Source organism: Sphaerulina musiva (genome assembly GCF_000320565.1).
Source record: "Sphaerulina musiva SO2202 unplaced genomic scaffold SEPMUscaffold_6, whole genome shotgun sequence".
In the NCBI taxonomy this organism is placed as follows: Eukaryota; Fungi; Ascomycota; class Dothideomycetes; order Mycosphaerellales; family Mycosphaerellaceae; genus Sphaerulina; species Sphaerulina musiva.
Window position 1 is genome coordinate 1,778,799 of NW_016017388.1, and position 25,486 is coordinate 1,804,284.

Genomic DNA, 25,486 nt, shown 5'->3' on the forward strand with positions numbered 1-25,486 from the left:
AACCTACTATAGCGCGTGTTTGGCGGGAGGGCGGGAGTAAGCGAGCTGGAGCTGCCCGCGACCGGGGTATTTGTGGCTTGTAATGGAGATTCCCACTACTCTCCTCGATCTTTATCGATTGCAATCCTCGTCGTGGCCGTGAAAAGAGCAGGGGGTGGTGGATAGCTTCCGCGGGCGAGACCACTCGAGGAGGCGAGCACATTGGACATTGCGAGGAAGCACGGCAGCAAACGGACAACTGGTGACAACTGGTGACAAGACCATTCATGAGTCTGTTAATTTGAAGATTTCTGGTCGATATTCGGTGCAGCATGTTCATCTGAATCATCTCCCTCCCGTCATTTCACAATTACTCACTTCTGGGAGTCCCGTCCTTCCCTCCTCCCGTCAGTCCTTACTTACAACTTGGCTCTGCCCCCCTTCAAATCCTCCCACTCCTTCCTCCCAAATTCCCTAAAACTGTCCATTCCCGGTCCCGCCCACAAAATCACATCCTCCCCTCCCGTCTTCTCATGTTTCCCCCTCAACTCCGGATCTACTCCCTCAGCCCTCAACCCCACTTTGTTCTGCTTATGATTGTGAATATGCGAACTCGCCTTCTGAATCCTCAAGAAGACCGGCACGGCATATCTGGGCAACGACTTCCGACACTGCGCCAGTACATCTCTCCTCCAAGATTCATTCTCGATGACCGATAGATCTGAGAGATGCAACGCCGCACAACCCGCACGGCCTTCATACCCGGGGATAGCCACACCATAAACATTTGCCTCCGTAATTCCCGAAATGTGACCGAGAACTTCCGCGACTTCAGCGGTCGACACATTTTCGGATTTCCATCGAAATGTATCACCTAGTCGATCGAGGAAGTACCAATGTCCCTCGTCTGAACGGCGTAACGCGTCTCCGGAGCGATAGTACAAATCCCCCTTCCGAAACACGTCCGTCGCGAATCGTTTATCCGTTGCGGACGGGTTCCGCCAATAACCCCCAAAGGCATCTTTACTCGGTATGGAGACGAGGATTTCGCCTCCTTCATCGTAAGATGTGCGAGTGGCGAAGCCGGTAGTGGGAGACCGGTAGATGTCTCCTGTGTCAGTGTCGATTTTGACGGGGACGTAGGTGTTGTTGTATAAACGGCGGAAGAGAAGACCATGATGGCCGACGCAGTTGGAATAGTAGGAATTGCGGGAATACACGACGAGGGCGAGCATGCCCTCGGAGGAGTTGAAGAATTCGGCGATTTCCGGAATGTGGAAGCGGGATTGAAGTTTGGACCAGACATCTGGTCGTAGACCGTTTCCGTATGCGGTGCGGATGTTGTGTTTGGTTTCGAGAGGGTGGGGAGGGGCTGCGAGGAGGTAGCGGGCCGTTTCTCCGACGTATATGAATAGTGTACTTTTCGAATCGTGGATGTCGGGCCAAAAGTTTTTGACGGAGAAGCGGGGAGCGATGGCAATTCCTACGCCTGCGAGGAGGGCGTTGGAGGATGTGATGATGCCTGTGCCATGGTAGAGGGGCATGGGCGAGTACCAGCAGTCTTTGCCCGGAACGGTGTTGAGGGGTGGGGAGAGGTGAGAGCCCATGAGCCAGACGCGGTTGATGAGGAAGGGACAACCCTTGGGAAGACCGGTGGTTCCGGATGTGTAGATGAGACAGTAGGGTTGAGTGCCTTTCATGCCGTTGCGGAGGGTGTCCGGGGGCACTATCGCTTGGCGAGAAGCAATTTGAGATTTGAGGGTGTGGTCGAGGGTGATAATTGTCATCCCGGCTGCTTCGATGTCTTGTTGGCTTGCGGTGATGCGGGCTTGACAACCGGAGTCGGCGTCTACGATGAGGATCTTACTTTCACACACTGCGAGACAGTGCATGAGAGCTTTTCCTTCGAGATTGTAATTGATGAGTGCAGGACCGGCGCCAATGGACAGCGTCGCAAACATGACCATGAGGAACTCTGCAGAGTTATGCAAGTACATGGCGACTAAGTCCCCGGGTTGCACACCCTGCTCGAGCATCCATTGTGCGTAGCGAGCAGTTTGGTCGTGCAGTTCTTGGAAACTCCAGCTTCGTTCGCGCGTCCAGATGGCTCGGTCATTGGGCTGACGAGCACATGTCTCGGCGAGGATATACCATGGTGATACCTTATCATTTTTGACTACGGTAAAGGGTCAGCTGAATCATGATCGAAGGTGCGATATGCCATACCAGCCTGTGCGTAGACGCGTTCTGCCCTTTTTGATTTGAGCAGGGAACCGAGATCTCTTGTGAGTTGGTATTTGCCATCGAGGTATGTGGCCGTGGCCGCAGCAGCTGCTGCAGTGGCTGCTACTGTTCAGGAATTAGCTTTTGATACATACCTGTACATATGATAGTTGCTGGGGTGTATACGGACCCAACGCCATTGGCGGTGTCTCTCAGTTGTTAGGGTGATGGTGATGAAGCGGGAAGAATGTGTGCTTGACTGTTTGTTGGACAATGTTGAAGTAGCAGTGAAAGACCAACTCGTTGGTAGGTGGTGTAGTGAATGTCTTCCAAACACCTAGACCTTACCGAGCAGTCTGAACTACAACCTACAAGAGCCGGTCCACTACCCATGCCCCACCTATATGCGCTATCCTCGGGCCCTGGGTACGCGGCCTCGGCAGATGCCCAACAGGCTGCTCGGTGTTTGGTGTCACAAATTCACAGTTGCAAACATGGCTGCAACAATTGGTGCGTTCCAGACGTTTCATTCGGCACGGGCAGCAGGAGATATAGCCTAAAGCTGATCTGCCATTACGAATGCTCATTTTCGCTCTTCGTAGACGTCGAAACCTGGTATGAATGCCCGGGCTCTAGCATGATGAGGGCTGCGGCTACCATACCCTTCGAATTTTGACCAGGCGAGGATGCCAGGCAGTGAGCTTCTGGAACCTGGGATTGTTCGTGGAGCTGTCGTCTACGGCATACATGGATCTTGTGCAAGTGGAAGAAGTGATGTCTGGAGACGGGAGCAGAGTTGATTGGGATTGTGATCCCGGCTATACAGTCGGACCGAAGAGTTGTTCCTTTGCCGCTCTTCGCGAGAAAAGTTCAGATTCGGGGCGAGTCGAATTTGGGGAAGCTGTATACCACAACTACATTACACATTTCTGCATACAAGTCATTCACAATGGGAGTTGGTCGTCGCATGGGAAAGAAGCAGGCTGATCCTGGGCCTCTTGATGAATCGCTGGTAACGAGAAAGCGCAAGTCGGGCGCACCGACAAATGGAGCAATCAAAAAGCAAAAAGTGGTCGAGCAACGACCGCAAAAGCCTGCAAAGACGCTGAAGAGAGCGCAGACAAACGTCTCCAAGCAGACAGTGCCAGGAAAGCCGCTCAAGGTGAAGAAGGCGAAGAAAGCGGCAGCCGCTACTCCTCCCACAGACTCGGACGACGATGCGGCATCACTGAACGGCGATGCAATTGACGATCCAGACGTGCTCGAAGATGCTGTCGGCGGCATTGCAGAAGACCTTGACTTCGACGATGATTCTTTCGGCAGCGATGCGGATGACTTTGCCGATGCGCCCAGCGACGACGATGTTGATGTGTCGGACACAGAGATGCGAAAGGGCAAGATGTGGTCAGATGATGAGGATTCAGACGCGGAGGAGACACTGACGGCTGCCAATATTGCGGGTCTGTCGCGGAAACTGGACCAGGAGAGAGCGCAAGAGGCAGCAGAGGCAGCAGAGGAACTGCAAGACGATGCGCTGCAAACGAACATCGCTGCAGCAGAATTGTCCGACGACGAGGAAGGAGGAGCGCGGCTGGCACCAGACTTACAGCTCCTGCGCACGAGGATCACAGAGATCGTGCGTGTTCTAACCAGCTTCAAGGAGCTGGGAGAGCCGGGCAAGAGCAGAGCAGAATACACACAATCGCTCCTCAAGGACATTTGCACATACTACGGCTACTCTCCATTTCTCGCCGAGAAGTTATTCTCCCTCTTTCCGCCACAAGAGGCGCTACAGTTCTTCGACGCCAACGAGACACCTCGTCCCATGGTCATCCGCACAAACACGCTCCGCACGCATCGACGAGATCTGGCGCACTCCCTGATCAATCGCGGAGTCACCCTCGAACCTGTCGGGAAATGGTCCAAAGTCGGTCTGCAAATCTTCGAATCGCAGGTCCCACTCGGAGCCACGCCTGAATATCTTGCCGGACACTACATCCTTCAGGCTGCGTCTTCCTTCTTGCCAGTCATGGCACTCGCCCCGCAGGAACATGAACGAGTTCTTGACATGGCCGCCGCACCCGGAGGGAAGACCACTCACTTAGCAGCACTCATGCGGAACACTGGAGTCATCTTCTCCAACGACTCCAACAAAGACCGTGCAAAGGGTCTTATCGGTAACATCCACCGCCTCGGCGTCAAAAATACCATCGTATGCAACTACTCCGCTCTCGAGTTCCCCAAAGTCATGGGTGGCTTCGACCGCGTTCTTCTCGACGCTCCCTGCTCAGGAACGGGAGTCATCGCCAAAGACGCATCCGTCAAGACCAACAAAACCGAAGCTGATTTCCTCCGTCTCCCACACTTGCAAAAACAACTCCTCCTCGCGGCTGTAGATTCCGTCGACCACGCGTCCAAAACTGGAGGCTACATTGTTTATTCCACATGTTCCGTCACAGTAGAAGAGAACGAGCAGGTTGTACAGTACGTTCTCAACAAACGTCCCAACGTCAAACTCGTACCCACCGGTCTGGTATTTGGTAAAGAAGGTTTCACCAAATTCCAATCCAAGCGCTTCTATCCCAGCATGAAAGAAACTCGAAGATATTATCCCCATGCGTACAACGTGGATGGGTTCTTTGTGGCGAAATTCAAAAAGATTGCGGTCACGCCGACGAACGCCGTGAGAGCGCAAGGGAGTGCGGAGGAGAAGAAGCAACAACAAAAGCATTCTGGCAATGGCGAGGAAGAAGAGGAGATTGTAGACAACGAGGAGATTTTCGATGATGAAAAGAACAAGAACGCCGACGGAACAGAAAAAGATGCTGATGATGACTTTGGCGGGTTTGACAGTGAAGAGGATAACAAGGTCATGGAGCGACTGATGCGGAAGAAGTTGAAGAAGAAGGGCTTGAATCCGAATGCCAAGGACAGTAAAGCTGTCAAGACCATGTTGGGAGGAGGAGGGAAAAAGACGGCCGTGGTGAAATAAGCCAGTCGAGCAAGAAACTACCTCCATACATGTATCCACCTGATTGTTTCTTATAGCAAAGGAAGAAGAAAGATCTAATGAGCTTTTTTTCCCCCGTAGAAAAAATACTGCTGTGCTTCTTCTCTTAGCCGCTCTTGATACTTGTGTGTATTTGTGTCTGTGTCTCTCTCTCTCCCCCGTCCGCCGACAACCCAAAGCAAAAGTATAAGGCACACCTACCTGGAGAGACATGCCTCCATAACACCTACATCCTACATTCTATATACATCTTATAAAAACAACCCGAGAGTCAATATACCTTATATACCTACCTTTATTGACTAATTAAATCAATATACCTTACCTTACCTTACCTTACCTTACCTTACCTTAGTACAGGTAGAAAGAAGTAGAAGCAGAACTAGAACTAACTGAGGAGGTAGTACTAAGATACCTGGGCAAGGTACATGTAGCGTCAGGTACCTCCTGTACCTACAGCAGGTATGTAGAGTATATTTGTAACGTAGTCTCTTCATCCAAGTAATCAATTGATGAATGAATGAATGAATGAATGGCAAGTCGATGCCTACCTACCTAGGTAGAATGAATGTGTGTTCTACCTCCCATGTTGATACCGTACCTAGTCAGGAGAAGCCGGGAGATTCACCGCTAGGAGCTCGTCCCGATATCGCCCGGCTAGCAGCGATCTGCCTAAACACAACAGGAGGAGACGGAAAGAGATAAGAGAGAGAGGCGGTAAATCATGCTGGTGTCTTTTCATTCCTTCGTAGCTACAATACGAGCTGCGACAGTTGACTCCTCCCTTGAGCAATGCGCTCTTCGCGCTTTGATTCGAGGTAGCTTCTCGGTTTGTGTCCCATCGTTACTATGCTTACATGTTTTCCTGCCAGTGGACCGGTCGTTCATCCTTCTTCTTCTTCATCATCAGACGCCTCGAGCGCCATCGCTAAAACCCATCAAACGTCGACACCGTCAACGACGATGCCCTTCTTCCAAGTGTAGCACATCTTGCGAGCCACCTCTTCGGCGGCATCATCAGACACCAAAGCGCCGACCATGTACAGAGCGCCGTCGATGCCGGAGGTGACACCGGAAGTGGTGAGCACACGCATGCCACCCAGACGCAAGTTGGCGCGCTTCAGTACGGACTCGCGACGGGTACTCATCTTGAGGCTCATGCTGCCCTTGCGGGCAGTGGACGGGCGGCGGCCGTTGGTGCCATTGGTGCTACCATTGGTACTCTCCTCGATGGGAGCCATACCAGCCGAACTCTTGCGGCGCTTTTGCTCCTTGAGCTCCTTTCTGTTCAAGATGTATGGATTCTCGTCCTCATTCTCTCCGAGCTCGTAGCGGAGGTTGTTGACCACGTAGCGCGCCTCGACCACATCGACGCGGTCAGACATGTCGCGCTGGGTCACGTTGGAGCAGAGAATCTCGAATTTGGTGATGGAGTCTGGGTGGGTGGTGGCTGTGAGGCCGGCAAGCACGCCGGCTTCGGCGAGAATGAGCGCGCCAGTGCACACGGACATGAGCGAGCGTTCGCGGGTGGGAGTCTTCTTCTGAAGCTCGGTGTAGGCTTTGATCAGCGACAGTGGCTGGCTCTTGCTCTTGATGACGGACGCGTAGTTGCCGCCTGGAACCACGAGAATGTCGATCTCGCCCAAGCGTTTCAGAGCGTCGTCGTAGGTGAAGTGGCTGCTGATGGTGACACCCTGAGCGGTGGTGACGCCGTCTGCTGGGCCTGCGAGTCTGACGAGAAATGCCTTGGTGTCTGTGGAAGCTCCCAATGTCAGTGCTGCAACGACTCGTCTCGGAGTGATCGGAGGGCCCGGTGCATACCTGGGTTGGCTGGATCATGTTTTGCCGCATTGAAGACCTCGAGTGGACCTGAGGACGGGGGTATTCTGTCAGTGTGCTGCTGTGCAATCAACGGGCCAGCAATGCTCATGTCCTACCCATAGCGTCTAGCGTGTCCATTCCCTCGTGCTGTCACGACACCTCAGTCAGCACCTGATCAAGCTGGAGACTAATATGTAGCTCTGATGCATCGGTATGGCACTTACGAGGGTGATGAGAACCTTGACCGGCTCGTAGTCGGCGGCTTCCTCAACGATTGCACTCATCTTGACGGTATTGCAGGTGTGTTTGGTGGACTGTGAATGATGGTGATGGAGATGAAGGAGGAGGAGGAGGAGGAGGAGGAGGGGATGCAGGAGGATGAGGCTTAAGTCAAAGAGGAAGGAGCAAGCTCTTCTTGTATTATGGAGGATAGCGGGGATGGCACAGTCAGGGAAGGTATGATCAGCCCATTGGTTCTACCTATGACTGATCTCGTGTGACGACGCTCGTGACCTCGTCTTCACTTCCATGCCAGAAAAGAAGCTCGTAGCTCTGTCCCCTCGTTTACCCTGGGAAAGTTTGTGGGGTGCATACAAGAAACACGCTAAGGAGGACTTGGATCGACGAAGGGCATTGCGCTGCCTTGGACCAACGATGAAAGGCATTGGAACTGCGGACGAGAGTACCTCTATGCTTGCTCCGGAGCACGTCTACCAAGATCACGGTCCGTATTTCTCATGCTGAGTTGTCGTCCTCTCGATCGCCCCACGCGTTGCATGTCATACCCACATAGCTACCTATCGTTTAATCTCCTTTGTATGGCGGTACGGCTCGGCGACATCCGGACATGTCATGGTTTCATAAGTCGATCACCCCACTTGTGGTTACAATGTGGTGGTATACCTCCTGCACGTCCACCAATGAAGGACTATATGGATATTGCTGTAGCTGCAATGCTGCAGGCAGAAATATGAAGAAAGCTCGTGGGATTTCTCGGCTCATATCTGGCGAATGCTCGTCATTGCGGGTGTACTCTACTCTCCATAGGTATTCTTGCCCAATGTCTGATTCTGCGTGCTTTGCTGACGTGAGATGGATGCCCTTTTGGGGCAGGAAGCCCTGGAACGGCTGCACCGTTAAAACTGTGCCGTCTCAACAATCAATGTCCATTCAAGAGCGGCGCCTCTTCTCCATCGCCAAATGCATCATCGCCATACTTCTCCTTCATGCTTGCCTTCCTCACGTACATGAACCACAAGTATGCACCTGTGAAGAATCCGCCGCCCACAATATTGCCAAGCGTCAGTGGCAGCAGGCATTTCCACAGAAAGCCTCCCACACTCAGTGGCGAGCCTAACATCATCCCGACGCTCGACAGGTACATGTATTCGACCGTGTGAGGAAACCTCGCAGTTGCCGAAATCATGAAAGGGAAGTGTAAGAACAGCAGCTTGCTGATTCCGTCCTGGTTCTGGGTTCCCAAGAACATGGCCATCGTGACAAGCCAACCGCAAGCAATAGCCCGAACGAATAGAACGTGCCAAGCAGGATTGATAATGTCGGTTTCAATCTGCTCAACAATTGAGTGATGCCATGGGCTCTCCTCCAAAGCCTCGGTAACAGTTGTAAACAGACTCGCGAATATGAGCGCGCCTGCTAAGTTCCCCAGCCAAGAAGCTATCGCACCTTTCACGTAGTCCAATGGCCTGCCTCTCCGTTCCAAAGCTAAGATGGTGTGCCACATTGGATAGCCTGTGAAGAGCTCAGCTCCAACGAGATAGACCAGAACGAGACCGAAGGGAAAAGCGACGCCGTGCAACAACCGCTCGACACCAGCATTGTCTGGAGACAGATCTTGGACGCCTCCTCCGAGGAGAATGGAGAAGAGGCCGCCGGAAGATAACAGGAGAGCGCCGTAGACGTTCTTGATGAATGTGGTGACTTGATCCTCTGAGAGGTGCTCCAGTCCGGTCTGCAGAACTGCAATGGCTGCCTCTTTGGGAGGGAGGCTACCTGTGGATGGCGGCATCTTTCTATGCTATCGGTCTTGTGATTCAGGTACTGTATTGCCCGTGTCTCAGCTGCGACTGTGGTGCAATCGCGGTAGGTATGTAGATACAGGTACCTACCCGACCAAGTCTAGTTTCGCTGACGTAATTATTTTGCTGGGTAAGGTACCTGAGGTCACATGCCTACAACATCCATACCTGTACCTGAGGTACATACCTAGATTGCAATACCTCTTTGGACTGAAGCTCAAGTTGTCGCCTGCTTACTGGCACCTAGGTCGCGGGCGACAACGGCAGAGCGGTGGTGTCGATGTATCCAACACATGTATCCTTGAAGCACGACATCATTAATGTACCTGGTATTTTCGAGGTTCCAGCCACATTTTGGATCCGACGTTGCCGTCATACCCGCTCGAACTCTTCACTCTCCGCCATACACCCATCTGCTGTACACGACTGGAGAATGTCCACTAATGGCAATCACGAAGCTGTCGGAACGAAACGATCGTTGAGTCCCGATGAAGACGACAGCCATGCGACGCCGCAGGTCGGCCGACAGAGAAGTCGCGTTGCATGTACTCCATGTCGCGTACGCAAGCGCCGCTGCGACGGAAGACTGCCGTGTGCCACCTGCGTGAGATATGAGTACCAATGCGAGTATGACCAGAAGGCGAAACGTCCATCACTGCCCAAGGATGCGGATGTGGCAGCGATACCGCCACCAGCGCCAGTCGTGGGCAGCACTGCGCCCAGCATCATTCAGCTACAGAAGCATCCACTGACGGCACCTGGCGCTCGTTTTCATCATCGTGGTATCCTGGACCCCGTCAAGACTCGCTTTGTGAGAGCAAACTCGGCCATCGCATTTCCTCGTATCCTGGGCATGGACCTCGAATCAGACAGCATACCCAGACTGCACTCCTTTGCCTGGAATCTGGGTATTCGTGCAGAGCCGGACGAGCCTCCCACTAATGTCACAGAACACATGACCTGGGCCGAGTTCCAGACTCTGTCTGCAGCGTACTTCAAGTTTGTAAAGCCACAGTTTGGGCTGCTCGAGGAGGCAGATTTCATGGAACAAGTGGCTCCCCGGTTCGCGGACCCTGCGGGCGTCAAAGATATCGACTGTGTTGCGCTCGGTGTCGCCGCGTTGGGCTCCTTTTTCTCTGCTACGCCGCATCCGAAGGAGGTGTCATTCATGTTCGACGCAAGAAGGGTGTTGGTGCAGCGGAGTGTCAGCAACTCTCCTACGCCAAATCACGTCGCTGGTTGGATTTTGCGGACCATCTATCTACGACTCACCTCGCGACCGCATGGCGCGTGGATCTCCAGCTGCATCACCATGCATCAAGTGGAAGCTGGAGGATTGCACAAGGAGATTCAGACGATCGCTGTCGTGTACCCTCAAGTACCCACTAATGATCACAAGCTGGCAAAGAATCGTAGAAGACTCTTCTGGATTGCTCGGGCATTGAATACCATTCTCTCTTTCGAATATGGACGCACAAGAGTCAACTTCGATGTGGTCACCACGAAGAAGTTTGCACCGGAGAATGGTAGTCAAGCCCACCAATTCGTGGAACTCGCCGACCTCTTACCCAACGACTTTGTTGATCGTGACCGAGAACCGGACCCTCCAGCAGCATTGGGCAAAGCTCTTGACAAGATCGAGGCTATGCAGACAGAGTCCAGCTTTATATCTCTTCTCAAAGCGGATCTTTCATTCGCCATTTACCGCAGGTTGTGGCTGATGAGTTTGACAGATGCAAAGGATCGTGCAGATACTGTCATTAGTATTGGCAAAGCTGCACTGCCAGCGGCGTCGAAGCTACTGGCAAGCAGAACGCCCTGGTGGAATGTCATATGCACCCCTTTCCAGCTGGTATGTGTGGTGATATCTGTCGGGACGCCCAGAAGCCTTTCGCACATTCAGGAGATTATGAACTTGATGCACAACATCGCACGGGTGTACGACACTCACATGGTGCGCGAGGCATACACGCAGGCTACCGCTCTCATTGCCATGGCAAAGAAGCGCAAGCAAAAGGAACTCGATGCACTCAATGCCATACCGGAGAATCCGCCCTTTCCGACGGATTATCCGTCGACTGGGCAGAGTAGCATACTGTCAGACGCTCCGAACATCGACTGGGCTATGGATCTCCCTTTTGAATGGGATATGTTCCTGAACCCGGAGCTTGTGGTGTCCAGTCAGCAACCCATGCCGCCAATCAACACGTATGCGAACCAGTTCAATCCCTCGCAGGCACCTTGAGACTTGCCATGACCGACGTGATGGCAGTTCACATGTTCCGGCAGATGCTGTGTGATACGAGCACAGCACATGCTTCCTTCCGCTCTCCAGTCGGTCTGACGAATCACTGATACAGGTACCGGCGAATACCCAGTTCAGCTTACACGCCGGGTGGTACATCCTTCACATACCACTACGCTTGTCTTCTTGGACGCATAGGCACGTCGATCTGCAACGCAGGTCAAGTGGCAAATGTGACGAATCAGCGGCCTCATATGTTGCACTCCTCCATGATCGACATCCTTGCAGCTTGGCATGGCTGCGGGATAGCTCCAGATAGCTGGTCGCTCGCTTAGGCTATCAATGGCACCACAGTGAGCGTCCTTATCTTTGGCACGTGTATGAGTCGACATACAGCTGTTTCCGTGTCTTTGCGGGCGTCCTGCCTATTGTAGGAGGTGTGATATACGATCATACCTTATACCAGATACCACGTCGGACGTCGCCTTGAGCGGAACGTTGTGTGAGACATATAAATGCTACCGTGTGGCCACCAAGTATGTTGGAGCAGCAAAGTCCCAGATCTTACAAACTCCAGGTCCGCAATCGCCGCCCTCAACACTGTCGCCTCTCCACAAGATGATGAAGTCTGCTATCCTCTTCGGCCTTGTTGCCTGTGCTGTGGCTGCGCCTACGCACCATGAGGTGATCAAGAGAGGAAACTTGCCTACGCCAGTCTCAGCAGCGACGGCCAGGTCTTATCTGAGCTCGATTCCGACAGAGGCGGAAAACAACAGCCCAGCTTACGATCGCGACCTATTCAACCATTGGATCACCATTTCGGGCAATTGCAACACTCGCGAGACTGTACTCCAGCGTGATGGATCGAATGTCGTGACTGACAGCGCATGTGCCTCCACTTCCGGCTCGTGGTACTCTGACTACGACGGTGCAACATGGACGGCGGCCTCTGACGTGGACATTGATCATCTTGTCCCCTTGAGGGAGGCTTGGGTGTCGGGTGCTCGTAACTGGGACAATGCTCGGCGACAGCAGTTCGCCAACGAGTGAGAGCTGTTCCAAGGACATTCATCTCACAGTCTCTTTGCTAATGCCCTTCAAGTATCACTCGACCACAGCTGCTGGCCGTGACCGACAACGTCAACCAGAGCAAGGGTGACCAAGATCCTGCAGAATGGCTTCCCAGCCGTACGGCATATCAATGCACATATATTCGTAAGACATTCGGAGTGTGCCGTCCCTCTTGAGGACGTGATGACGCTAATTCTACCTGTAGGTGCTTGGGTTCAAGTCAAGTACTACTACGGCCTGAGCATGGACAGCGCCGAGAAGACGGCAGTGACTAACATTCTGAATGGATGCTAGAGATTGGCAGACATATACAAAAAAGCAGCTTCTTTTGATCGGATCCAAAAAGCTTTTGAGTCGACGTCTCGTCTCCTACTCGTACCAGAATAGAACTAGCTAGTCCAGCCCAATCTAGTCATTGTAGGTACTATACCATATCACATCAATCCATGTTCATCATAAGATTTAGACAGGTATGTACCTTACAACCGTTCTCAAACAGCCCCACCCTCACACTCTTTCCTTCCCTCCTTCCCTCCTTCCCTCCTTCCCTCCTTCCCTCCTTCCCTCCTTCCCTCCTTCCCTCCTTCCCTCCTTCCCTCCTTCCCTCCTTCCCTCCTTCCCTCCTTCCCTCCTTCCCTCCTTCCCTCCTTCCCTCCCTCCTTCCCTCCTTCCATCACTCACAACCCCAAATGATTATCCCCCGTCTGCTCCTTCCCCCCAAACCCCTCTCCCTTTTCCTCCTTCCCATCATCATCAACATCAACAACCCCTTTCCCATTCTTCTTCCCACGACCATCATTATCAAAAGATTTCAAAAATTTCCCTTCTCCCCCTTTCCCAATCCCCTCGAATTCCGCCGTACGTCGTACTTCCATGAGCGCTTCTCCGTGAGGATTTCCTATCGCTTTGGTTACGTGTCCGAGAGGTGCGAGCGTGTAGGAGAGGAGGTTTCCGAGTGGGTCGCCGAGGGCGGAGAGGGGGCCTTTTTGGGGGGGGTTAGTATGAGGAAGAGAAGGGAGGAGAGGGGGGAATGGGGGATTGGGGATGGACCTTTTTTGTCTGTGCCGAGGGGCCCGTCGGGGGCTTGGTTGGGGACTTTGTTGAGGAGTTTGTCCATTTTGCTTTTTTTTTGTTTTGGGTCTTTTTTTTTTTGAGGGGGTCGGTGGTTGGTGGTGGAGACTTGTTTGGGGATTTTGTTGTTGTTGTTGTTGTTGTTTAGGTCTTCTGAAGTGGTTTGATGCTGGCTGCTGCTGCTGTTTGCTTGTTCCTGTTTCACTGCCTGACAGACTACTTGTAACTCTCCTGATAAATGTGAATGGTTCTCATAACCAGCAGTGAGGACTGTATATCCATCCATCCATCTCATACCTTATATGCCCTGTGATATCATGCCACACATGAATCAAGAAACGTCGATGTAACCTACTGTACTCCATACATGTACCTGTTATGTACAGAGCAATAAGATACCTTCCAAGGTACAGGTAGAGGCTACATTATGACGAAAGAAAGAATCTTCGCCTTGTGACTACGACATGTACCTACATGTACGAAGAGGTAATACCTTATAATTCGAACAGGGGCCATAAACAAGAAAAAAATCCTCCGTTTTTCCATGTAGTGCGACCTTGTACGACACAACTACTACATGTAGTCTCTGATGAGAGAAATAAAATTCTGCGCATATGAACATGTTTTTTTTTCTCTTGTTTTATACCGATACCCTAGTGTTGCACGACGGGGAGCTGAACAGGTACTTGCCTTACTATAAGGTATACATACCTAGGTAGGTACTTGGAGTCCCCGAGTACAGTATCGGCGAGAGGAAGGATGAAATTAATGAGTTGCTTTGTCGGGGAGATTTTTGGTTGTTTTTCTTTGGATGAGTTGAGTTGAGGTGGTACAACCTAGGTATATGTAAGATAGACTGGTGTTGTTCATGACGACGTGATGTACACATAGGTAAGTACATAATGTACCTATATACCTTGCCTGAGTATCAAGATACACGAGGAGACAAACCCCCCCTTCGATCTTGACATGAGCTGTGGCACAGAGCTTATCATTAGCATGGCTGGCATATGACCAACATGAGGTACCTCCTACTATGTTCTTTATCAAGACAGGCAGGCAATGCTGTTGGTTCTTCTTACGAGTTGCTGAGCTGATGGCTGATGATAGGCGACATTCTGTTGTTCCATGTGTCCGTACGAGGGATCATGTGTCCGAGAAGGGGATTGGAGGGATGGGTATCTCTTGCCGTGGTGCTGCCGAGAGATATGGCTCGATGTTCAACTTTTCCAGGATAGCAGTCGTATGCATGTATACAACGTCTTTCACTCTCCAGGGCGATAGGAATTATATATACATCTTCTTCTTCACGGAGCTGGCCGCCGCACGCGAACTACACATCGCTCTTCTCTAACGCAGACTCCTGGTAAAAAGACAGCGTCATATAGAAAAAAACAGTCACGCATGGCTCGTGCGATTTGCCTTTTGTGGGGATGTCTCAGGCTGCGGAGAACCTGGTGGGAGAACCTGGTGTAAGATTCTAGGGTTTTGCGAGAACAATGGTGTTTTCACTTTTTCAGCCGGTCAAATACCGCATTTGCCGAAAAGCTACATCTCACGATACAAACCCGAGACGGCTAGTGACATATAAGGTGGGTAGTACATGAGAGTAGTACAACAAGTACAGTACCGGAGAACAGAGGACTGTTGTTCCCGCTGTACTTTCTCGGGGGCACATCTGGTCTCCTACCTCCATACTAAGTTACTACACGCCCTCTGCTAATTGTTGACAGGATGACAACGTGTTCACACTCCTTTCGAAAAGTCTTCTACCTCCTACGCTGGGGCTAGGGTTTGGTGCTTGGCTTGATATATCTCTCCCGGGCCAAGTCGCTCGATCTGGTTGTCCCGTGAACCTTCTTCAGCCTTCCTAGAGGTAAGACCTGATGATAATAAGACTAATAAGGTAGTATTAGAGACATCTTCACAGTAGGGTTCGGCCAAGATGCGTAAAGTTTCCAGTCACGTTCGGCAAAGGCCAAAAGTAACTTCAGGCAAGTCGACGTAGGGCCATTGCAAATGCGGGGACTTACTAGGAGGTAGGAGGTAAGTTAGACCATGGAGTGGGGGACTCACATGAATGAGGCCGGCCTAGAGGTTGGAGGTACGAGAGTCTATTAAGAAGTGGTGTGTCCTTCATCATCAGGAGAGGATTTGGTATTTGGTCACTCCCGTCTTCTCTCATCGACAAACAGCAGCACAGGAGATTTGATCGATCAAGCAACCCGATATGTCGTCCGCAGGCAGCTTGGGTGGCCTCATGGCGGGCACCCTCAGCTATTGGCTCTATTTCCACCGCTTCGAAGTTCACCTGCTGGGTCTCAGGATATTAAACACCTTTCTGGGCTGCAGCATTGCTCTGGCAATCACTCTCTCCAAGGCCTATTCCTACACTACCGCACAAGCACTAGCCACGACACTGGCCATTTCCTCGTCCTTTCTCATCGGAGCCTATGGCAATTGTCTGATCTTCCGCCTGTTCCTCAATCCACTGAACAAGTTCCCCGGTCCCTTCGCCGCGAGAATCTCCAGCATGTGGTGGCCCACGCAACTGGGCAACTCTGACGGCTACTATTGGCTTCTAGAGCAGCATCAGAAGCATGGCAAGTACGTCCGCGTGGGCTCTAACGATCTCTCGATTATTGATCCCGATATCATGGAATTGGCATATGGCCACAAATCCCGCGTCACCAAAGCTCCCTGGTACGACAATGACTATCCCCTCACTTCCATGCACACCTCTCGCGACAAAGGTCTGCATGATCGAAGACGACGCGTCTGGGCACCAGCCTTCTCCGAGAAGGCACTGCGAGACTATGAAACGGAAATTCAGAAATTCAACGATAAATTCATCCGCAAAATCAGTGAGCACAACGGTGGTCCCGCGAACATCACCAAATGGTTCAACCTCTTCTCCTTCGACGCCATGGGACTTCTCGCATTCGGACGCGACTACGGCATGCTGGACAAGGGCGAAAAGCCACACGAGCTCGAAATGTTGGACGAAGGGATGCAACCCTTGGCATATCGTCTCCCCTCCTGGTTCTTCCGCATCCTCACATCGATTCCAGGCCTCGCAGCAGGGTATCAAAAGTTTGTCGATTTCTGCATCAGCGAGTTGACATGGCGCGTCAAAAATGGCGGCAAGCGCGAAAGCGACATTATGGGATGGTTATTGAAAGCCTACAAGGACGTCCCACATCCCGAACGCGACACGATGCTGCAGGCCGATGCCCGTCTGATCATCGTGGCAGGCAGCGATACCACCGCTGCGACCTTCACATACATGTTCTACCACCTCGCCCAAAACCCCGAATGTGTGAAGAAGCTCCGAGAGGAACTCGATCCTCTGACACAAGGCGAGTGGCAAGAAAAGGATATTCGAGGTGCGCAATACCTCAACGGATGCATTAATGAGGCCCTCCGTCTTCACCCTCCTGTCCCATCGGGCGTCAACCGCCTCACACCCCCCGAAGGCCTGACTGTCGGCGACGTCCACATTCCCGGAAACGTCACATTTTTCACTCCCCAATACGTCATGGGAAGAGGTCAGTAAACACACCACCCAGCCAAACCAAACCCCCCCAAAAAAAGACCCCCTACTAACCAAAAACCCCCATTCTAGACCCCTCAATCTACACCTCCCCCAACACCTTCCTCCCCGAACGCTGGTTCGACGCCTCAGCCTCAACAACCATCAAACACAAAGACGCTTTCACACCCTTTTCCGCCGGGCCATTTGGCTGCATAGGAAAAAATCTGGCACTCATGGAACTCCGCACGCTCACGACGAAATTGGTGAAGAAGTTTGATTTGAAATTGGCGGATCATGAGGATGGAGAGAGATTGTTGAAGCAGACTAAGGATCATTTTACGGTGGATTTGGGGGATTTGGAGGTTTGTTTTTGGGAGAGGGGGAGGGGGAATTGAAATGAAATGGAATGGAAGGGGGGTGGTAGCGTTTGTGTTGTTTGTGTATGTGTGTGTATGTGTGTGTGTGTGTGTATATGTGTGTATGATGACCTATCTACCTACCTTACTAAAAGAACTTTCAGTCGTTTTCTTTCCCTCCTCTTCCTCTTTATATATCTAGCTAACCAATCTACCTACCTAAGGTACCTATCTACCTACCTACTTACCTTACCTTCCTTTTAATCTAGAAAATCTTATTTTCGCTTATTTTCGAAGAACTTTTCTTTCGGGAGGTTTTGTAACAGAATAGTGCCCATAAGTGACGTTTAATTTTTATTGTAATTGGGAAAATTTTAGATTGAAATCAGTGTTGGAGGGGGGGGAGTGATTGATGTGAAAGAAAGTTGACTGGAGTGAGTAGAGAATTCGATTTGTGTGAAAAAGTGAAAAGTGAAAATGGTGGGGAGAGAGAGAGAGAGAGAGAGAGAGAGAGAGAAAGACGAGCTCAGGGTGGAACGTGGTGAAAAAGTCGCAGCGGGAAAACAGGTTCCTACTTTTTTGTTCGTATGTATATATACACATCTGATGTACAACAAAAAAGTACTCAACAGGACTACTACCACCATACTCGTTTTCTTACCGCTTCGCAGGCCTCGCCGCCGCCCTCTTCTCATACGCATCCGCTCTCTTCTTGAACTCAGCCTTTTCGGCAGCTTTCTTCTGCTCGGGCGTTTGCTCACTCATACGACTGACTGCTTGCTTGCCTTGATCGAATCTATCCTTTGCTTGCTCAAAGATGCTCTTCGGTGGTGCGCGCGGTTGTACCATGTCGCTTTTGGGGGCCACCAGCGTTGTGTCAATTGTCCGTGGGCTGCCGCGCGCAGTCCGGATCTTGGGAGACTGATACTGAAGCTTCATGTACGCCGCGTTCTTTCCTCCAGCATGAGGAGCTTCGGGTGCCGATGTATCGGCCGTCTTTCCGCTCCTTGCATCCAGAAAAGCCTGAAAAGGATTCTCAGGTCCCTCGCCGGGTTTTGGTTTGTACAATGGCGCGAGTCCAAAGTACTTTCTCACGGCCGGTTTCTGAAGTGCCATCGCTTGAGGAATACCAATGATACCGGTTCCGAGAAACCAGAGAGCCACAGCTCCTGATTGATATGATGTAAAGATCATGATCATGACTGGAAACGCCCACATCATGAATTTCTGCATTTCAGGCGGCATGGTGCCAGTTTCGCCTCCCAGCCGAAAGACCACGTGCATCGAGCCTGCCATCATGAGCGGAAGCAGGAGATAACCATCTGTCATGGTAAGATCCTGTAGCCAGAGGAAACCTCCATCGACCAAGCCTGGAACAGGAAGCGTTGCCATATTTTTCAACAATCGGTACCCGCAGAAACCCAATACTGCCTGTCCGACCATCGGCGAATACATGGCCCAGCCCGTGATTCCTGCCCTCTTCTTGATCGCTCTCGTTTGACGCCACACTGCCATCTGAGCAGTCGGGTTTCCTTCCTTCCGCGCCGCAACCATCTGTTGATTCAAAGGTTTCAAGACCGACGCCAAAGCTGCCGTACGGGCCATTGCATCTGACCCCTTGAGATAGAAGGGGAATAGCATGAGGCGTAGCCCTGCCGCTGTGAGCACGATCGATGCCCACCAGGGAAGACCGAGCGAGATGTGGGCGTGTTCGATGACCCATTGGATCATGGATGTGATTCCATAGCCATAGTCGACTCCCACCGCGTGGAGATAGCCGATCTGCTCGGGGATGGCGCTGGGGTCTACGATGGCATTCTTGGCAACTTCATCGATCGTGATAGTGTCGATGTTGGAGAAGGAGGTAGTTGAGTCTGCGACGGGGGGAGGTGGAGGAGTTGTTGCTGCTGCTGGAGGAGGAATTGGCTGAGTGGAGGCATAGCGGAAAGCGGCAATGGACGGAATGGCGATTCGTGTCGTTCGGGGAAATGGTATTGTCGTTCGTGATGATATAGGAGCGGTGCGGAGGTGAGATCGCGGAGTTGATGGTGATGATGAGAGCTGGACAGAGCATTAGTGTTGTCGCGTGGAGAGACGAAAGATGTGGCAGTGATACATTTCGACATTGCGCTTGGTATATTCGTGGCAGCTTGCCGCGAAGGGCATTCATGCCCCTACTCGGCATCATGGTGGTGAGGTTGGTGTCAGCAAGAGCAAAAAGTTGTCGTCGGAAAACAGCACAGAGTAAAGTTCAAGTAACGCAAAGCAAAGCAAAGCGCCAAGCATTCTCCGCGTCGTGTTCACATGCATGCGACATGCTTTTGGCGGGAACTCCATCTCGATAATTTCCAAACATGCATGTCTGACCTGATACATGTCCCTATCAGATCTCTCGACAACGCGCCTGAGGTGCCAAAGAATGAATACTAAGGTCTCTGAGCATCGAATCTCGCTGCCCTGTTGCAGCTATCTATAAAGGAGACATGATACACAAATACACTACTTATAGGATCCGCGTACTGATATCGATAACAGCAAAAACGTACAATTAGATACGAAATTCAACGTCTAGTCTTCTTGACTAACCTCCGGCTAGGTATTCTATATACTCTATTAAGGATCTGACTAGAGTACAAGTATATTAGGCTAATCGAAGAATATCTCAAATTCTTATAGTTAGAATAAAACCCTTTACGCAAGTATAAAGCTCTAATTCAGACTCGCAATCAACTACTATTAGAGTATATAACAATTTTAGGGGCGTAGAGTATAGGATTAATATGTACTAAAGGAACTTGTTATATTACCTAGTAGGTATATAGTAATTGCTAGGCTAGACTCTAGAATTACGGTTTGTATTCCTAAACATCCTCGACATTATAGTTCCCTCCTCTCGACGGATTCGCTCCGAGTATTCGTCCTAGCGACGCTTTAGATACTAAGTAACCTATAGGAGCGCAATACGTCTTCTCTTCTTTGAAATTACCTCTACCTGAACCTAATAGAAACGCTTACTATATAGGAGAGGGAAGTCGGGATATTTCGAATATACTATAGTAGAGGCAGTAGTATCGGTAGTACATATAGAGCAGAATATCGTCTTAAAGGCGTGCTTTGTATATCCTGCTATATAGTGTATTCTGTATATCATTATCTGTTGTGGTTCAGATGATTGTATTGTCACCACGCCGATGGCCTGAGGCTTGACAAGAGAACGAAGATTTCATAGTGCGCTTCGAGCAACTCCCCCAACGGTGTTTCGATGTCTGGCTAGTCCTACGCATTTTTCATCATAACTGCGCAGGCTCGTCTGTGAAGACAATGCTCCGTCGGAGGAAGAGCGCGCGTAGTAAAGTCTGGCTTAGCAAAGAACGCCGCTGGCTGACGAGCTCTAAGCGTGACCTCGCTGCCAATCTTGCGCTCTCGTGGCATCCCTACGATCGGACTCTGTGATGCCGCGCCACTACTTGTGGACGTCTCCTGGCCGTCCTGGGTGTCTTCGGCAGTCAATTACAGCTGTCGATCAGCCTTCTCTTGACAGCAATGTACCTTGACGATGCCTCGACAAGCCTCACTGCTAGTGACTTCATGATGTCTTGCCTTCGTGGACGCCATCTCAAGGTGCATTGTCCATGTCCACGTCTCCTGCACTCGCTTGAGCACTACTGTTCGCTTCACCGTCTTGCACCTCGACCACATCCTCTTCCGATGGCATACCTTCCTCTCCCGCTCTTTCGACCTCCTTGCCACCAGCTTCGAGCAGATATTGCACCACGTCATTCTTGTCAGCCCGTTCCGCCTCGAACATGGCCAAGTGACCAGCCGTATTCTTCTGCCACATATCTGCGCCAGACGCAATCAATGCCTTGACAATTTCGAGATGTCCGTTGTACGCGGCCCAGTGCAGTGGCGTATTTCCCTCCTTGTTGCCGCGATTGACGAACTCGATGGGAGATCCTTCTGTGGCTCCAAGTGCAGATAACAGACTCGGAAGTAGCTGCGTTAAGCCATTTGCCGAGCAGAAGTGCAGCACGGTGTTGCCGCTCTCCGGATCAACTGCAGCCTCAAGGACATCCTTCTGAGAGCACGAGTATTTTTGCGCCAGCTCAGTAATCGTCTGCTGTAGCTCCTGCGCTTCATTCGCTCGAGTGAAGTACAGTAAGTCGTCGACCTCGTCGAAAGTGAGTGCCGGGAGTGCGGTAGAATGCATCTTCAACAGCTGTGCCCGTGTTTGGATTGTGTCGGGTGGTGAGTAAGGTACATGTAGTCGAGAAGAACATTCAGGTATGCTGTCATCAGATGTGAACTTTTCCAATGCCAAGCAGTAGCACGTGAAACTCAACAAGGTTGCGGCAGTACCTGCATATCACCCGCTGCCGCCATTGCGAACGCCCCACCCGGCTCCCTGCGTCTCCCCAAAGAACATGAAAACATCGTACGAGGCATCGATGACCTTTGCTGTAGGAGGTATACCTTATTTACTCGTCACTCGACCGACATCTTCTCACAGTGCATAACGCTGCAACGTTGAAGACAACATGGCGATCAAAGACCGCACATCGATAGCAGTATCCGAGACCAGGATGAATGGTCAACAGAATGGTCACGCCAAATCCATCACATCCAAAACAGACTATCGGAGATGGCGCCTGAAAGATGACAGAGGTCGCCAAACATGGCATTACTTGACCTCCGACGAAGAGATCAAACAATGGCCCCAGACTATTGCCGATAAATATCACCTCGGCCTCGACACTGTATGTAGGGAAAATAACCTGTAGATCGATCGCCATGCTTCTGCCGCTTGCTTGTGCTGACAGGACGCTTCTTTGTCACCTCTAGGGACTTCCGGATCTACCCAAGGCGAAGACACCTTTACAAGCGGCAGAGAATGGGATTAATTTCTTCTCGAAACTCCAACTTGAGCCTGGAAATTGGGCCTGCGAATATGGAGGGCCTATGTTTTTGCTTCCTGGTTTTGTCATTACATTGTATGTCATTGATATGCCACTGACGCAGCCCGAGCAGACTGAAATTGTGAGATATGTGTTCAATATGCAGAATTGGGGCGAGAAGAATGGAGGTGACGGCGGCTGGGGCTTACATATTGAAGGCGACTCATCGGTGTTCGGGACCGCCATGAACTACGTTGTGTTGCGTTTACTCGGAGTCTCTGCCGATGAGCCACGGATGGTCAAGGCACGGGAATGCCTCCATAATCTGGGCGGTGCTGTCTATGGACCTCACTGGGCGAAGTTCTGGCTTTCCGTTCTTGGCGTTATGAAATGGGACATTGTCAATCCTGTCCCACCGGAATTGTGGTTGCTACCGGACTGGGTACCGATAGCTCCATGGCGATGGTGGATCCATATGCGAATGGTATTCCTACCAATGAGCTACATTTGGTCCAAGCAATGGACGTATCCACGCGCAGACTCCGATCCTCTGATCCGAGAACTGCGACAAGAACTGTTCACATCTCCTCATCGAGAAATCAATTTTGCTGGCCACCGCAACTCAATTAGCCCTGCCGATAATTACCACCCGAAGACTTGGGTCCTGAACTTGATCAACCTCCTCCTCGTCTGGATATGGATACCTTTTATGCGATGGGATGGTCTGATCAAGAAAGCAGAGGACTGGGTCTGGTTTCTCATCTCCCGAGAAGACGAGAACTCAGATTATGGCGATTTGGCACCTGTCAACGCGCCCATGAACACGCTATGTTGCTTCATCAAAGAAGGCCCCGAGGCCGAATCGGTGATCAGACACAGAGATCGCCTGCAAGACTATTTCTTCATTTCCAAAGATGGCATGATGGCAAACGGCACCAATGGTGTTCAGAACTGGGACACTGCATTCGCCATCCAAGCAGTAGTGGATTGTGGATTAGAGACCAAACCAGAGTACCACACAATGCTGCTCAAAAGTCTCGAGTTTCTGGAAGACCAGCAATTCGTCGAGCACCCCGTTGGTTACGAGACCTCATCGGCCTATTCTGATCCTCCAACACAAGCAACCTCACCAGACGCATGCTACCGCCACCCTCGTCGCGGCGCTTGGGGTTTCAGTAATCGCTCACAAGGCTACACTGTTTCCGACTGTACGGCAGAAGCAATCAAAGCCATCATGATGTTACAATCCACACTCGACCCCAAAGATCCCTCACAATCTCTGTTTCCCGCGTTACTATCCGACCAACGAATCCAATGGGCCATTGACATTCTTCTCACGATGCAAAACTCCGACGGCTCTTGCAGTTCGTACGAACCGATGCGAGGGAGCACCAAACTGGAGTATCTCAACGCAGCAGAAGTCTTTGGACGAATCATGGTCGAATATCCTTATCCGGAATGCACAACAGCATGCATCACTGCGCTGGAACGGTTTCGAAAGCTCTATCCTTCCTATCGAAAGGAGGAAATTGACAGATTCATCACGCGCGCTGTGGATTGGATCAGAGGAAATCAAGCTGCCGATGGATCGTGGTATGGTAGTTGGGGAATCTGTTACACATATGCGGGATGGTTTGCGCTCGAGTCGTTGAAAAGCCAAGGTGAGACGTATGAGAATAGCGAGAGGGTGCGGAGGGCTTGTCAGTTCTTTTTGGATCGTCAGGAAGCAGATGGTGGATGGGGAGAATCGTACAAGAGCTGTGAGACGGTCACTTGGTGCCGACATCCAGATGGTTCGCAAGTGGTGCAGACTGCTTGGGTAAGTTGATCATGTGTGTGTGTGTGTGTCGCGTCGTCGTGGCCGAAGGCTAATCTTTTATTACTATTTTAACACAGGTCATCATCGCACTCCTAGAAGCTGGCTATCCGAACCGCGAGCCGATCGAACGCGCTGTCAGACTCATCATGCATCGGCAACAAGCCAATGGCGAGTGGCTCCAAGAAGGAATCGAAGGCGTATTCAACAAGAGTTGGTAAGTTTTTCGCTCCATTCTTTTTTTTTCTTCTTTTTTTCTTCAAAACTCCTCATTCATTTCATGCTGACATTCTTGCACAGCATGATCTCTTATCCTAACTATAAATTCATTTTCCCAATCAAAGCCCTCGGCATGTACAGCAGACGATTTGGCGACGCGGCACTGCTGAATGGAGGAGGGGCCGCAGCGCCCTGAGGCGGCGACCCACCCGTCCGTCCGTCCGTCCGCAGTCATTTTCTGGCGTGCGCGAGCGGGAAAGAGAAAGGGGAAGTGGTGGAGGAGAGAGGAGAGAGGAGACGGTGGAGAGCTCTCTCAGGTTGATACCTACCTGCCCGACAGTACATTACCTGATAGCAGCAGATACATGCGTCCCGCGCAACGCGACACCTGCCTGTTTCTATGGCTCCAGTGCAGGTATTATGGACAATTATAATTACAATTAACTTAATCATACATCTGACCTGACCTACATGTACGTCTAAGGTATCTAAGGTATGTATCTGCCATTCCATCGTTGTAGGTAGGTAGGTACCTACCTGACCTAAATAATACATACGGTGCACTGCAGTGACTTGACTGCACATCCTTACCTCTCTCTCTCTCTCTCTCTCTCTCTCTCTCTCTCTCTCTCTCTCTCTCACACACACACACACACACACACACACAGGCTCTCCCATCAACTTGATACATAAAAACCTTAGGTACCTTACCTGTATACTAGCAGAAAGATAGACAGCCGGAAGTTTCTATACAGCGCATTTTTTTATTTCCATTTTTATCACTCCATTTTCAAAAATAAGCGACCTGCAGAAAGTCCGCCCAGCCGCGTGTAACAGTGTAACAGTGTAAACAGTGTAAACAGTGTAAACAGTGTAACAGTTCGGCTCTACACGTGGAACCGCTGGAAATGAAATATTTTTATCTTTGAACTCCTCCGGCTCGTGGGTTGGTGAAAGCAGCTTGCATGGAGGTATGCACATTGCATGCATGCATGCATGCATGTATGGACGTTTATGTGCGTGGCTCGTGAAACATCGGTACGTTTTTTCTTTTCTGTTGTCTTTCTTTTTCTGTAATAATAGTTTTTACTTGTTACTGCACTGCTAGCTACTATAGGAGGTATTGAGTTGGTTTTTTTTCTTTGGGGAGAGATGGTTTGAAGCTAGAATGGAGAGGTACCTACCTGACCTCTTTCATTTTTCTGT

General features: G+C 51.0%; 12 protein-coding genes across 12 annotated transcripts; 6 read left to right on the plus strand and 6 right to left on the minus strand.

Annotated features, from left to right (window-relative positions):
* Positions 1-398: 398 nt before the first annotated feature.
* Positions 399-2,283, minus strand: SEPMUDRAFT_142432 (fatty acid transporter protein; the record flags this gene model as incomplete). The annotated part of the gene is made up of 2 exons (XM_016903000.1): positions 399-2,141; positions 2,206-2,283. The coding sequence occupies 2 exons, from the start codon at positions 2,281-2,283 to the stop codon at positions 399-401; spliced, it is 1,821 nt and encodes a 606-aa protein (XP_016760400.1).
* Positions 2,284-3,161: 878 nt separating this feature from the next.
* SEPMUDRAFT_149983 (NOL1/NOP2/sun family putative RNA met) lies at positions 3,162-5,261 on the plus strand. Its single transcript, XM_016905890.1, has one exon. It carries the CDS (start codon positions 3,170-3,172, stop codon positions 5,192-5,194), a length of 2,025 nt encoding a protein of 674 aa, XP_016760401.1. The 5' UTR covers positions 3,162-3,169; the 3' UTR covers positions 5,195-5,261.
* Positions 5,262-5,928: 667 nt separating this feature from the next.
* Positions 5,929-8,081, minus strand: SEPMUDRAFT_149984 (class I glutamine amidotransferase-like protein). The gene is made up of 4 exons (XM_016905891.1): positions 7,258-8,081; positions 7,150-7,180; positions 7,034-7,081; positions 5,929-6,965 (listed from the first exon to the last, which is right to left on the minus strand). The coding sequence occupies exons 1-4, from the start codon at positions 7,315-7,317 to the stop codon at positions 6,151-6,153; spliced, it is 954 nt and encodes a 317-aa protein (XP_016760402.1). The 5' UTR covers positions 7,318-8,081; the 3' UTR covers positions 5,929-6,150.
* On the plus strand, positions 6,969-8,081 carry SEPMUDRAFT_149985 (uncharacterized protein). The gene has a single exon (XM_016905892.1). The coding sequence runs from the start codon at positions 7,771-7,773 to the stop codon at positions 8,005-8,007; it is 237 nt and encodes a 78-aa protein (XP_016760403.1). The 5' UTR covers positions 6,969-7,770; the 3' UTR covers positions 8,008-8,081.
* Positions 8,082-8,129: 48 nt separating this feature from the next.
* Positions 8,130-9,114, minus strand: SEPMUDRAFT_149986 (Formate/nitrite transporter). Its single transcript, XM_016905893.1, has one exon. The coding sequence runs from the start codon at positions 9,060-9,062 to the stop codon at positions 8,193-8,195; it is 870 nt and encodes a 289-aa protein (XP_016760404.1). The 5' UTR covers positions 9,063-9,114; the 3' UTR covers positions 8,130-8,192.
* A 391-nt stretch (positions 9,115-9,505) lies between these two features.
* Positions 9,506-12,826, plus strand: SEPMUDRAFT_134167 (uncharacterized protein; the record flags this gene model as incomplete). Its single annotated transcript, XM_016902615.1, has 3 exons — positions 9,506-12,363; positions 12,420-12,532; positions 12,594-12,826. One exon carries the CDS (start codon positions 9,506-9,508, stop codon positions 11,315-11,317), a length of 1,812 nt encoding a protein of 603 aa, XP_016760405.1. The 3' UTR covers positions 11,318-12,363; positions 12,420-12,532; positions 12,594-12,826.
* Positions 11,939-12,682, plus strand: SEPMUDRAFT_46084 (uncharacterized protein; the record flags this gene model as incomplete). Its single annotated transcript, XM_016908985.1, has 3 exons — positions 11,939-12,363; positions 12,420-12,532; positions 12,594-12,682. The coding sequence occupies 3 exons, from the start codon at positions 11,939-11,941 to the stop codon at positions 12,680-12,682; spliced, it is 627 nt and encodes a 208-aa protein (XP_016760406.1).
* A 239-nt stretch (positions 12,827-13,065) lies between the features above and the next one.
* On the minus strand, positions 13,066-13,505 carry SEPMUDRAFT_46673 (uncharacterized protein; the record flags this gene model as incomplete). The annotated part of the gene is made up of 2 exons (XM_016909006.1): positions 13,066-13,370; positions 13,439-13,505. The coding sequence occupies 2 exons, from the start codon at positions 13,503-13,505 to the stop codon at positions 13,066-13,068; spliced, it is 372 nt and encodes a 123-aa protein (XP_016760407.1).
* Positions 13,506-15,683: 2,178 nt separating this feature from the next.
* SEPMUDRAFT_68047 (cytochrome P450) lies at positions 15,684-17,389 on the plus strand (the record flags this gene model as incomplete). The annotated part of the gene is made up of 2 exons (XM_016909806.1): positions 15,684-17,007; positions 17,085-17,389. Exons 1-2 carry the CDS (start codon positions 15,690-15,692, stop codon positions 17,387-17,389), a joined length of 1,623 nt encoding a protein of 540 aa, XP_016760408.1. The 5' UTR covers positions 15,684-15,689.
* A 618-nt stretch (positions 17,390-18,007) lies between these two features.
* SEPMUDRAFT_109055 (uncharacterized protein) lies at positions 18,008-19,538 on the minus strand (the record flags this gene model as incomplete). The annotated part of the gene is made up of 2 exons (XM_016900762.1): positions 18,008-19,411; positions 19,467-19,538. 2 exons carry the CDS (start codon positions 19,536-19,538, stop codon positions 18,008-18,010), a joined length of 1,476 nt encoding a protein of 491 aa, XP_016760409.1.
* Positions 19,539-20,452: 914 nt separating this feature from the next.
* Positions 20,453-21,580, minus strand: SEPMUDRAFT_149987 (ankyrin). Its single transcript, XM_016905894.1, has one exon. The coding sequence runs from the start codon at positions 21,558-21,560 to the stop codon at positions 20,967-20,969; it is 594 nt and encodes a 197-aa protein (XP_016760410.1). The 5' UTR covers positions 21,561-21,580; the 3' UTR covers positions 20,453-20,966.
* A 353-nt stretch (positions 21,581-21,933) lies between these two features.
* SEPMUDRAFT_68055 (terpene synthase) lies at positions 21,934-24,733 on the plus strand (the record flags this gene model as incomplete). The annotated part of the gene is made up of 4 exons (XM_016909807.1): positions 21,934-22,107; positions 22,193-24,064; positions 24,142-24,278; positions 24,362-24,733. The coding sequence occupies 4 exons, from the start codon at positions 21,934-21,936 to the stop codon at positions 24,474-24,476; spliced, it is 2,298 nt and encodes a 765-aa protein (XP_016760411.1). The 3' UTR covers positions 24,477-24,733.
* Positions 24,734-25,486: the final 753 nt, after the last annotated feature.